Consider the following 13,169-nt stretch of genomic DNA (forward strand, 5'->3'; position numbering starts at 1 on the left):
AGCCAGTAATATATAATAATATATATTTTCTTCTTTCGTTTTAAGTTAAAAGTCTATTATTGTGTCGTTAACTAAAAGATAAAAGAATAAATCTTATATCTTTATTTTTTTATATATTATTTTCATTTAAAAAAGGGGAAGAAGAGTGCCCCTTTTTGGACATAAGTTCCTCATTGTCACAGTCTTCAACATCCTTCTTTGTGATTGTATTGCTAATAGTAATATTAGTACATGTTGGCATTATCAAATGTATGGCCAAAACCATAACCTGAAATAAGGTTCTACAAATATTTATATAAAAACCTGTATCCATAGAAACATTAAATATTTCAGTGTCATTCTTGTTAGTGGTATTACTGTTGTCAAAATATGTCAAGTTTCCTAATTTCCTACAATATATTATTATAAATAAATTAATGGTAATCGATAATAATAAAGTAATAGTCTGAATAATGGTACTTGTGCTGAGAAAAACTATTTGATATCTTTGAACTCTAGAATTTTGCGATAATGTTAGTAGCAATGATACTATGCATACCAAGCCTCCCAATATACATAATAATAATTCAATGAATAGTATACTATTAACAGAAAGGATAATTTTTTTGAATAAAATATATTTTTTAGTGTATTGTTGCAACGTACGAATTGAATTTTCCATCTTCTCGTATTTTTCAATATTAAAAATTCTCCTCAGAATATAATCATAAATATTATCTTCATAATTGCGATTATTATTACTCGAGTATGAGTTAATGAATTGAATGAATTTTTCACAGATAAATAAAAGTGAATCGCTTACTAGTTGTGCGTTTCTAGTGGAAATTCTTCCAAATTGAAGTCCAATATCCTTTATAAATATCATTGGTAAATTTAAACCTTGAAGTTTGTTTATACAATAGATGTAATTTGTATTTTTATTTTTCTTACAATAGCCAAAAAAATTGATCTTATATAAATCACTTGTATTGAAAGTGCTTATCAACTGGTCATTATGCATCACTTCGTATGTTTTATTGTCGGTGACATTCAAATCTAAAGCCAAATATGATAATAACTTCAATAGCTCTTGAGCACTTTCTAAAAACTTTTTTGACACATGGGTACAACTTTTAAAACTCAATTGGAATTGAGACCAACAAATATAATGTTGAGTAGATAATGAGGAGTTACTGGAACTTTCGCTGTTGCCGTTAGTTACAACATGAGGTAATTGAAAACACAAAAAATTAGGTAATATAAACAAAAATTCTAGGAAGTAGCACCCTATGAACATATAAATTAGGAAATTATTTTCTCCCCAATTAAATCTCTTCATACTGTAACGCCTAAGTGGGATGAACTTGGTGTTACCTACTAATCTATTGTTTCTGAGTAAATTCAACTAATAAATAAAAACAAATACTCTTAATAATGACACTTTAAAGTTTTGCAAAAAGAATTTATTTATTTTCATAATAAACAAATGCAATAATTGGTACTGTGCTTTTAGCTTGATCATTGATTTCTCTGTCCTCCTTTAACAAGTGTGCATATCATAATTTATTCTTTTTTTTGTTTTTGTGTTCAGTAATTATATTTTGTTTCTTCCTTTTAAGTCGCTCAACCTGCTAGGCGCTTTTAATAAACTGAATAGTTGCTGATGTACATACATATATATATACGTGTGTGTGATTTTTTTTTTTTAATCCCTTTCAAATTCAAGATCAGCATTAATATCAGAACTATTATTATCATTAGATATGTTCCCCAATTGGTTGCTGGAATTTAAACCAGAAAATTCAATAGATGATTCGGCTACACACCATTCCAATCCACCCCACACCAAGCACGATAATAAGGAAGAGGCCACCAAAAACCAAAGACAGGTCAGCCAAGCAGCACCTAGACTCAAGTGAATATCAAAACTGTCTAGTTCTTTCTTTATACGTGCCTTCATTCTTAATATAACGTATAAATTAACTATGGCCACTATGCAACAACAAATAAACTCAAGTAAACTCAAAAATGATAAGACATGTACTAAATATTTATCAGTAAATCTGGATTTTTTATTCTCCATTACTCTTCGGTTGTCGGTAAGTTTAGAAAAAGAAAAGCGTGATGAAAAGGAAGAACTGTAATACCATATTAGCAGACCTGTGGCGATGATTTGAAGAGCCAAGCAAAAGTATTGTAAAGTTAAAATTTTGGAATTTTTACTTTTAACGGAATCGATATAGGCTGTATATGCAGTATTGCTAGTTATATCGGTATAAGCGTATGATAAAATAATGTCTAATCCTGACAAATCTAAAATTTCCCTATAGTCAAAGGCAGATCCGTATCCTTTTTCATAACAGCTATCCGAAGAACAGCTTCCATACATGTAATTTTTAATAAAGCTCGGGATATTAGAAACCTGCGAGCTTGTATATTGTGTAATAATTAAAACCTCACTTGTTGTTAACCCCACGCCATCATTTATTTGAGAGCTTTCTACATTTGTACTTAATGAGGAAAACAATCCGGCAATAATTTGAGTCTTGGATAAGTCAATCCTAGAGAGGTAAAACGGATTGTTTTTTTTTATTATTGTTCCGCTAATCAACAACAATAAATTAAAAAAAATTATAGAAAATGCACAAATTATTCTGATTGCCTTAATTAAAATAGGTAAAGTGATTATTATTTTATCAAATATTTGTTTTTTATGAAGGGTATAAACCCATCCGGGTAAAGTCTTTCTTTGAACAGATAAAACTGCATCATTATTTTTGTTAAATCGAGGAGAGAATGTTGTATTGGTATGGTTGTGTAAATCTGCTATGTCATTTTGCAAAGTGGATTGCTGTTCATCCAGAACGACGGTGGTTTCTTCTGTGGACTTGGTTTTGTCGTTATGTTTATCTCTTATTTCTGTGCAGTTGAACTGATTTGTTGTGTGTGTTGATAGCGGTATGAGATCTGGTGTTAAAAATGAAGCAGTTGACTTTTTATCGTGTGTATCAGTTATTTTGTTCATTATTATTTTTTTTTTTTTTTTTTTTTTCAGGATCTTTTTATTAACTTGATTTCAGAAAATAGGTGATGTTATATAGCCTTAATTTCTGATATGTTTCTTTTATATTTGAGAAATAGAGAGGGGGGAAGGAAAGAAAGAAAAGATGAAAGGGGAGGGAAAATACTATGAGAAGTTCCAACGCCAACTCGAACTGTTTATCCTTTAATTGACGATCTACATAAATCGTGTTTTTTGATCCGAAGCGTGTTTAGCGGAGGTAATATTCCGGATCACAGGACCGGAGAATACGAAGAAAAAAAAAAAAAGTATAACGGTCCACCTATGCATTATTCCATATAAAAGATGAAAATAAATTGCTTGTAATCAAATAAGAAAAATTAAAATACATGTTTCAATAATTACTATTTTTTTTTTATCTTTTTTTCAAATATTAGCCTATATAAATATAAAAATTATAATAAAAAATTAAGTGTATAAAAATAAAGTATATGAAATAAAAACATCAACAATATAATAAGAATTGTTCCCCCCTCATTTTAATTTAGTATCTAAAGCACTGGTTAAACTCAAAACATGGTCTAGTTTGTGAGTATTTGAAGCTGGATCAGATGTAACACTAGCAGCTTCTAAGTCAACACCTTCTTGACTAATCATATACTCATCAGCCACAGAATGGCTTTCACCGCTAACATAAGTCTTTGCTTCTCTCTCTAATCTTAATCTTTCTTCTTCAGCCATAACCTTGTCCAAGTTCCAGTATCTAATCAAAAATAAAAATGCAAAAGCAGCACCGATTCCTGCCAACACACCAAATGGAATAATTAAATGTGGATCAACCAAGGATGGTGTAACAATTTCACCTAAGGCGGCAGATAAAGCACTGGTAAACAAAAACAAAGACATGACAAACCCTTTCATATGACTTGGAGAACGTTCGAAAGCCAATTGATAACACGAGGTCATAGCAAAACACTCAGAAATACCTGTTATAGCATAATAAACACAAACAACGTACAAACTGATGGGTGCTGTCTCCCCTTTCTCTGCACATTCGGTTGCATAGTATCCGCACGGAGATGTCTTATAGATATAATACTGCATAACCGCACCCGACACAGAAGCCCCTGCAGCAACCATAAACCCAGTAAAGATCCTAAATACAGGTTTAAAGTTGATATGCATCTTTCTAAAAAGTGGGTATACACAGTAGTCCAAAAATGGAATGAAAAAAATAATTGCCAAGGGGTTAAAGTTGTTAATCAAATCATTTGGCACGTTGTCACTTTTCATGGACAATGTCAAGTTATTGGACATACCAGAAATACCAGCATCGTTCAAATTGAAAATAACAAAATACAAGAAAATAGTGGAAGCACTGACAGTAACTTTAGTGTCGTCTACAAAACTGTCCGGATAGAAACCAGGAACATTTTTTTTCCATCCGATTCTCCCCATTTGCTTTAAATTAGCTGGTTTAGCATAATCCCAAAATTGGCCCTTTCTGTATCTCTTAATCCAGTTGCCTTCGAAGCAGACTTTCAAAACCTTCATGGAATCAACCATCACAGAACGTCCACTTGGTGCAATATCTTTCATTCTAGTCTGCAATGGGATTAAAATTATTGGGATTAGCAAATAAAGACACATAGGCAAAAGAAAGGCGGCCCAATAACCATGATCACGGGCAAGATAACCAGATCCGATAGCCACAAAGGCACCAAGGTTGATACTAAAATAGAAAATCATAGACATTCTTTGAAGAGAGGAATCTTTATCCATGATGACACGTTCGCCTGTCTTTAAAGTAACAACAACATCGGTTTCGTGAGGATATTGGGCCATCAATGTTGGTAGCAAGACAGGTTTAATAAAGGAAGTACACATAGCCAAAAGAATGATACCAATAATGACAGCAGCCATTGCAGATTTGCCTCTGGCAATAACACTTGGGATAGCAGCAAAAATCAAGATAAGGTGACCAATAATACCGGTGAGAACACCTGCCCATAACATTTTGAATCTGCCCCATTTGACATCTGAGACGTAACCGGTGTAAAGTGGGAAACAGTAAGCTAAGAATGTTAACATTAGAGTGATACCACTTGCAGCTTGAAGACCAAGGCCTAGGGCACCTGCTTGTTGTGAGCTTTTTGCAATGGCACCTGTGCCGGGACCGCCTTCTGGAAGAGGAAGTTGAATAAAGTTATTCAAAACGTTAGTAACACAGTAGTAGGAAGATCTTTCAGCGAACTCAATAAATAAGATCAAATAACAGTACCAGGGAGCATAGCCCATAACCCTTCTTAAAGATTTTGCCTCCTCTTCAGTAGGCTCTGGGAAAGATTCTTCGTAAGCTTCATCCTCATGTTGTTGTTGCTGGAAAACCTGCTCATTATCAAATTTTTTTTCTTCCTCGGCCAAGTTGCCGGCTTCAGCGTTGAAATTGCCTGAATTGTTGTCTGCGTCTATTTCCGATGTTATGACGGCAGTAGGTTGTTCTTTTTGCTCCTTTTTGCCTTTGTTGTTAAACCAGGATTGCATAGCGTTTGTTTATTATTATTGTTCTTGTTCTTATTGTATTTACTCATATTTTTTGAAAAGAGACAAGGAGGCTAATATAAAAAAAAATAAATGGAAAGAAGAATATCAAACTTTAACTTTTGATTAGTTATTTTCTAATCTAAAACTGGTCCCTTATATATGATTTTTATTATTATCATTATTATTATTATTATTATTATTTTTTTTTTTTTTTTTTTTTTTTTTTATTTAAAAAATTTTACTGGAGAGAAAAACAAATAAAATTTTATATTAGAAAACGACGTAGATACTTATCAATGAAAAAGTTTTTTTTTTTTATTTAGAGGCGAGATAGGAAAAAAATGTGTCAAAATTTAAAAAAAAAAAAAGATAGACAATACTAAATTAATAACAGTGAGATGGTAAGATAAAGGGATTTTGATTACAATTTATCAAGGCTATTTAAAGACAATAACCCTATAATTTCTCCCTGTTTACATGGGTTTCTTCTCCTTGTTATTAATTTTTTGACACATTCTATATTTAATGATTTTATTTTTTGTTAATCATTTTTAAAGATAAACAATAAAAAAGAAAAACAAAATTTATGTAAAAATAAAATTGGATAAAAATTTAAATAGAATTTTTCCTGGTGGTAATCAGCATATTCAGGGTAATACTATAAAACCTTGGATCATTAAAGACATGTGTATGTAAAAAGATTCAATCGACAAAGCACAAAATAAATGTGTTAAAGGGAATGTTTATCATAAAAAAAAATAAAAATAAAAATTAGGAGAAAAAAAACTAACATTACTTTGGTTATTAATTATTCTTTTTTCTAGCAGTAAGCAATTCTGTCTTTGTCTTGGATAGCTGGTTATCTTTTTGATGTTTTTTTTTTTCTTTCAATAAATACTTGATAATAATAGTAATATCATGTGATGCCTGAAATTTTGCTAATGATAAACATTGAAAATTACTGTGGAGGTTTGCGAACTTATATTTTATTTTGTTTTATCAATCATTATCGGTTTTTTTTTTTTTAATACAAGTTAAATACAAATAGTTCAAATTTCAGTAGTAGTAGTAATAATAATAATAATATTTCTTATGTAACATTTTTTTGTGGCCTGACATAACAGGATTTTTGACACATTTTTTTTTTTTTTTTTTTGTTTGAGTATCACTGCGTACTAGTTATTCATACGGCCTTTTAGATAAACAAGACCAAAAGCATTTGTGTATTTTTATTTTTTATTTTTTATTGTTATTGAGCCGGTATTGCGCAAGTTTTGTGTACATTCTAATCACATTCAATTATATTTCATGGAAAAAAAAAAATGTGTCAATAATCTACGCTTATTTCTACGTAATCTTCAACTTTTTTTTTATTTTTTTATTTTTTTTTTTTTTTTTTTAGAAATTCATTTTGTATTATTTCATCTAATCAAAAAAAAAAAAAAAAAAAAATGGAAAGAGAAAGAGAGACTTTTTATGCCAGTTGATAGATAAACTAAAGTCAATTAAAAAAAAAAGAGCCAATCTTACGGCATTAAAAATAATTTTTTTAATAAAAACAAATGATAAAAAATATGTAGCACTATCGGATTTATCACTTTTTTGTTTATTTTTTTTTTTTTTTTTTTTTTTTTTGCCGCAACTTTCGAGTAAGTAAATACTTGCATACTATATTTTTAAAAGAAATTAGCGTAGTAAATTTAATTTTTTTTTTTTTTCCAATTGTTTGTTTTATGATGAAAAATATTAAAAATTTCAAGAACAAGATGAATTACTTAACAAAATAAAACAATTTATTTACAAATAAACAAAATTGTTCGCTAGTTTTAACTTTTAGTCTACTGTAATCCATAAACAACCGAAATTGCTCCGTTATACAATGTCCGTTTTTTCGGCATACGTTAATTCTTGAATCTGGTTTATACTATTTCCGCGCTAATTAGGGACTTAGAGATTTGCTATCACCACAATTAAAAAACGAAAAAAGGAAAAAGGACAAAAGGAAAAAGGACAAAAGGAAAAAGGAAAAAGGAAAAAGGACAAAAGGAAAAAGGACAAAAGGAAAAAGGACAAAAGGAAAAAAAGTTTAACAGTATTATCCGAACAAGTTGGGTATAACTCCTCGGACTATAGATTTTTGCTTGATATTTACTCATGGTTGCAATGCAGGAGTAATTTTTTTTTTTTTTTTTTTTTTTTTTTTAAATATTTTTTTTTGCAGCCAAAAAAAAAAAAAAAAAAAAAACTTTTTTTCCAGTTACACAGAACTTGGGTCACAATAACTTTAAAATATTTTTATATATCACAACTAAATATAGTGTTATTAAAATAGTAACTGCCAAAGAGAAACTCAATAATAACAGCAAATATTGACATTTACAACCATAATGGAAGGCTTATATTTTAATATTGACAATGGGTACTTAGAAGGTGTTATTAGAGGTTATAGAAATGGTTTATTAACTTCCCACCAATATTTAAATTTGACCCAATGTGATACTTTAGATGACTTAAAGTTACAATTATCTTCCACTGATTATGGCAATTTTCTATCTAATGTCTCTTCTGAACAATTAACTACAAGCAGTATACAAGAAAATACCAGCGCTAGATTATATAACGAGTTCAACTATATCCGTGATAATTCCAGTGGGATAACCAAAAAGTTTATGGATTATATGACTTATGCTTATATGATTGATAATGTTGCCTTAATGATCACTGGTACCATACATAACCGTGACAAAGCGGAAATGTTAAACAGGTGCCACCCATTGGGTTGGTTTGATACTTTACCAACCTTAAGTGTTGCTACTGATTTAGAATCTTTATACCAAATGGTGCTAGTTGATACTCCCTTATCTCCATACTTCCGTGATTGTTTTGGTGATTCCTACCAGGAATTAGACGATATGAACATAGAAATTATCAAAAATAAATTGTACAAACAATACTTACAAGATTTTTATCACTTTGTTTCCACCGAGTTGGAAAACCCAACCAAGGAAAACATGCAAGAAATTTTGAACTTTGAAGCTGATCGTAGAACCATCAACATTGTTTTGAATTCTCTTGAACATCCTGAAGTTTTAGACTTGGATTTAAAAAAACAATTGATTCCTGAAATGGGTAAATTGTATCCTATTGGTCAACAACAACTCTTAGTTGCTAATGATTTGGATTTTGAGAGTATTAAGAATATAATTGAATCAACAGTTTATGAATATCGTGGTATATTTGAAACAAATGGGTCATCTAGTGCCGCAGATTCTGATATTGGTAACAATGCATCATCAAGTAGCAACTTGGAGGATCATTTTTATCAATTGGAATTGGATTTGTGCAAAGATTGTTTCACTCAACAGTTTACTTTATCTACTATTTGGGCTTGGATGAAGTCTAAGGAACAAGAAGTTAGAAATATTACTTGGATTTCAGAGTGTATTGCTCAAAACCAAAGAGAAAAGATCAACAACTATATAAGTGTTTATTAAATGTTTTTTTTTTTTTTTTTTTTCTTTCTTTCTTTCCTTCCCCCTCTATATATAATTTTTAGTGTACAGAGACATACATGCTAAAACTGCCTTTTTGATCTCTGAATTGAGACTAATAATATTGCTTCACCTTTTAGAATTTTGTAGATTTTGTATTTTCTTTTTTAAAAAAGAAAAAGAAAAAAAACGAAAATTATTTACACATTCACATATTTCTTCTTTATATACTTGGATGACCGTGGTTTATACCGGGCCAGGCAGATATTATTTTATTGTTAGTCTTACTACTCCCATCGTTGTCATGGGTCTCTTCTAAATCATCTTCATTCAATTCAATGAGCCGTTCCTCATATTTCTCTTTTAATTTTTTTTTTACATCATCAATCAATTCTTTAACACTTGTACATAATTTTTTTTTAAGGAGTTTGTCGCAGTGCAATTTTGTACAAAAAAGTCTGTATAGAGCTTCCACTAATTTCATATTACAAATTATTTTTTCGATATTCTTATTACCGTTGCTAGTATTAGTATTACTATTATCGTCATCAAAGGGTAATAATACCACTAAACTGGCAAAATATAGCATTACATATATATGGATTGGTAAAAATTGGAAGGTAGATTGAATATCTTTGTCTTTAACCGTTAATTTCAATAATGAAATTGCTGAAGAATTTGCTATTTTTCTCGATGCAGAAACTTCCCTGTTTTTATCTTCATTAGTGCTCTGTCTTTCAGAAAAATCCCATATTTTATTTAATTGATCAGTAGAAAACAATTGTTGTAAATTGCCATTATAGTCCAACAACGGTTTCGCATTTATATAAAGCCTTGCAAAATTATAATAAAGTAGGGTTGATTTTAACGCCCAAGGATTTGTCTCTACGTCAATATATTGTAATGCGATTGTCCAAGATAACATCCATCTGTCTAAACTCATGTTTGTTTTCCACATTATTCCAAAGTTGGTGGGATCCATTAGCAGTATCGATTTCCTAGAAGCATTGTCTCTATGTGATTTAAATATAGATTCTATTGACATATGATATTCTAATTGAGTTAATAACCTTATATCTTGTAAAAGTGAATCAGCAATATGTATTTTATGCACATCAGTGTTATTCATTAAGAGTAATTGTTTTTCAGTGGCTATATTTTCTTCTCCAGATATGTTTGTTTCAAATAAAATTTCCAGGTTGGTCTTTGAATTGGACAAATTATTATTAATATTCTTGTTACGTTGGTTTGGTGATATAATGGTTTTGAGTTTCCTAATAAAATCATTTCTTGCAGTTAATAAAAGCGGTTCATCTTTAGCCATTATTGATGGCGACTTGCCAGAAGTTAAATCCTGTGTACCATCTAATATATATAAAAGATACCATAACCTCCATAATTGAGCGTTATTTTCTTTATTAGTGTTAGCAACAATATTTTGATCTACCTTGTGATTTCTGATTAATTGGATTGCTATTGCAATAAACATTTGACAATTATCTAGCCAGAATACAGATATAATCAATGCTAATACGGTATATTCTAAATTACTGTTTATTTCTGCAATATTATTAGCATTATTACTATTAAGTAATTGCGAAGCAAAATATTGCAAGGACTCCAATAATTTGTCAAATTTACTTTCATATAAAGGATTATGTGTACATGCAACAGCTGATATAGCATTTAATAATATTGGGCACTCATTCCATAATAATTCCACAGACAAATTCTTCATTTCGTATCCAAACAACTGGAATGCAAATTTTTTTTCAAAAATGTTTAATAATTCCTGCGCACAAGATTTATCGATTACACCATTGAATCTAAAATCAGCATTAACGGTGGGAGCAGGACAGTCAATAATAGTTTTATTAGCATTACCTGTTAAAAATTGATTTAATAAATTCAGTTGTTCGTCTTGCTGTATTTTATTTTTTTCTAATATCTGCAAAACATTGTGTAGTGTATTTTCTAAGTTATTGACTTTGTGTTCAAGATGGGATTTCCATAAAGTATCTCTCTTTTTATCATCTACTACAGTGGCATGTGACGGTTTAGAGACCATATAATGTTTAGGTTTAATAAATAGCTGAGGTGGACTACTTGTTTTGTGATTGTTGATAGTGCTAGGCGGACTAACATTAGTTGGTTTTACCATTATTCCATTTTTGCTGCTAGTACCAATACTACTAATAGTATCATTTTGTTCATTAGTAGCCTCAGCAAATAAGCATATCCACCCATTTTTTATACATCTTTCACACGGTAAAAATTCATTATATACACATTTAACTTTGGATTTTCTACATGATGCACATGGTCTAGTTCTTTTTTTCCCTTTATTTTCCTGTTGGCTCATTATAAAAGTGGATATATATATATACTACATATATATATATATATATGTAGTATATTTTTTTTATTTATATTAGATAATAGTAATTCTTAGACTATGGAATAAAAATGATTCATTATTGCGTTTTATTTTATTTATTTGCAGTTTTCGGACATGGATATTACTTAATTGTTGTGCTATTTATCCATTTCCAAGTTATCTCGGACTACATATTTTTATTAGTGTATGTAATTTATATTAATTTTTTACAAAAAAGGAAATAGTTTTGGTATTGATTGCAATAGAAAACCCCGCATCAGGTCAGTTGAGAAATACTTAGCAAAATGTAAAATAAAATATACGGATAACGCAGAAGGACGGCTTTCCGATTTTTTCTTTTTTTTTTTTTTTTTTCCCCCTTTACCAAAATACATTTTCTATACTAACTGAAATGATTAGCAACATATTCATTTTTAATAATTGCCTGATGGTGATAAACTTGGTCACTATTTTATTATTACTAATTATTATTTTTAATCTTAAAAGCAAATTAAAGGGGTAAAAATTAGACCAGTTTTTAATATACGTAATATTTAATTATTTGTATAATATACACGTTTTATGTTAAAAGTTAGCGACAAATAATAAAAAAAAAAAGAAAAGGTAAAATTATTATTATTATTATTCATTTGTCAACTTCTAGTTATTATGTTGTAATATTTTTTTTTTTTTTTTTTTTTTTGAATTGAATTGAATTGAATTGAATTGAATTGAATTGAATTGAATATTGAATATTTTAACTACAACAAAAAACTATAATTATTTATTTTCCAATATATTGCTATGCATATCGTGATTGCAAGCGGTTTATTTTTATTTTAATTATACACATACATATTTTTTTTTTTGCAGTGGACATATGTCCCCAATATTATCTTGGATAAGGTGGGGTTAGTATTCATATACAGAGTACTACGAGAATACTTCTATTTTAAGTGGGGTGGATAAATAATCTTAAAAGAATATTTAGGTTAAAGGTGGGGGTGGGGGGAGGGAGGGGGGTTGGTAGATGAGTTAGAGATATATGCAGAAAGTTACGACAAATGTTTTTAGTGGGGGAATAGTAAACATAAAAAAAAATAAAAATTAAGAATTAAAAATAAAAATAAAAATAAACAAATACAAATAAATAAAAAGGGTTATCAGGTGGGGGTGGAAATTATTTACAAGTATTATTTTGTAAAAGGGTAATAATTTTCGTGTGGGGAATATTACTTTACTTTGTTATGAGAAATAGATTTAAAATGTTGATTTGTGCATGTATCTCAAAATAAAACGCTTTTGCTTTCTAAATACCTGAAAAACTAGAACGAAAAAAAAAAAAAAAAAAACATGGAAACAAAATACAAAGTTGGTTTGATTTAGTATTATTTTTGTTATTTTCTGGGTTGTTGAACTTCTACATCACCCCATCTCCTTTTTCCTTTTCCTATAACTTATCCCCCTGTTCCCAAGTTCTCTTTTGTTTGTCCCTATTTCTCGCTACATAAAAAAAAATATGCGCTAAAAAAAAATTCATAAGGGGACAAACAACAAAAAAAATTAAAAATTTGGCTGTTTTAGATCCGAACTTCATTAGTTGATCTTAAAAAAAAATTTATATTTAATAAGTGACCCAAACTGAGTTAATCTGTTAATTTTTTTTTTTTTTATAAATGCTTTTATTCATATTTCTCTCTATTTCTTTTAACATTATAAGTTGAAAACAACAAACAAAAACAAACAAACAAACAAA

The 13,169-nt window shown here is 29.4% G+C and overlaps 5 protein-coding genes across 5 annotated transcripts; 1 reads left to right on the plus strand and 4 right to left on the minus strand.

Annotated features, from left to right (window-relative positions):
- Nucleotides 1–109: 109 nt before the first annotated feature.
- SMA2 (Sma2p) lies at nucleotides 110–1,318 on the minus strand (the record flags this gene model as incomplete). Its single annotated transcript, XM_046078929.1, has 1 exon — nucleotides 110–1,318. One exon carries the CDS (start codon nucleotides 1,316–1,318, stop codon nucleotides 110–112), a length of 1,209 nt encoding a protein of 402 aa, XP_045933951.1.
- Nucleotides 1,319–1,684: 366 nt separating this feature from the next.
- On the minus strand, nucleotides 1,685–3,004 carry ECM7 (Ecm7p; the record flags this gene model as incomplete). Its single annotated transcript, XM_046078928.1, has 1 exon — nucleotides 1,685–3,004. The coding sequence occupies one exon, from the start codon at nucleotides 3,002–3,004 to the stop codon at nucleotides 1,685–1,687; it is 1,320 nt and encodes a 439-aa protein (XP_045933952.1).
- Nucleotides 3,005–3,535: 531 nt separating this feature from the next.
- PTR2 (Ptr2p) lies at nucleotides 3,536–5,545 on the minus strand (the record flags this gene model as incomplete). The annotated part of the gene is made up of 1 exon (XM_046078927.1): nucleotides 3,536–5,545. One exon carries the CDS (start codon nucleotides 5,543–5,545, stop codon nucleotides 3,536–3,538), a length of 2,010 nt encoding a protein of 669 aa, XP_045933953.1.
- A 2,387-nt stretch (nucleotides 5,546–7,932) lies between these two features.
- On the plus strand, nucleotides 7,933–9,039 carry VMA6 (H(+)-transporting V0 sector ATPase subunit d; the record flags this gene model as incomplete). The annotated part of the gene is made up of 1 exon (XM_046078926.1): nucleotides 7,933–9,039. The coding sequence occupies one exon, from the start codon at nucleotides 7,933–7,935 to the stop codon at nucleotides 9,037–9,039; it is 1,107 nt and encodes a 368-aa protein (XP_045933954.1).
- Nucleotides 9,040–9,259: 220 nt separating this feature from the next.
- SCDLUD_004339 (uncharacterized protein) lies at nucleotides 9,260–11,398 on the minus strand (the record flags this gene model as incomplete). Its single annotated transcript, XM_046078925.1, has 1 exon — nucleotides 9,260–11,398. One exon carries the CDS (start codon nucleotides 11,396–11,398, stop codon nucleotides 9,260–9,262), a length of 2,139 nt encoding a protein of 712 aa, XP_045933955.1.
- Between the last annotated feature and the right edge of the window lie 1,771 nt (nucleotides 11,399–13,169).

Source organism: Saccharomycodes ludwigii, chromosome V (genome assembly GCF_020623625.1).
Source record: "Saccharomycodes ludwigii strain NBRC 1722 chromosome V, whole genome shotgun sequence".
In the NCBI taxonomy this organism is placed as follows: Eukaryota; Fungi; Ascomycota; class Saccharomycetes; order Saccharomycodales; family Saccharomycodaceae; genus Saccharomycodes; species Saccharomycodes ludwigii.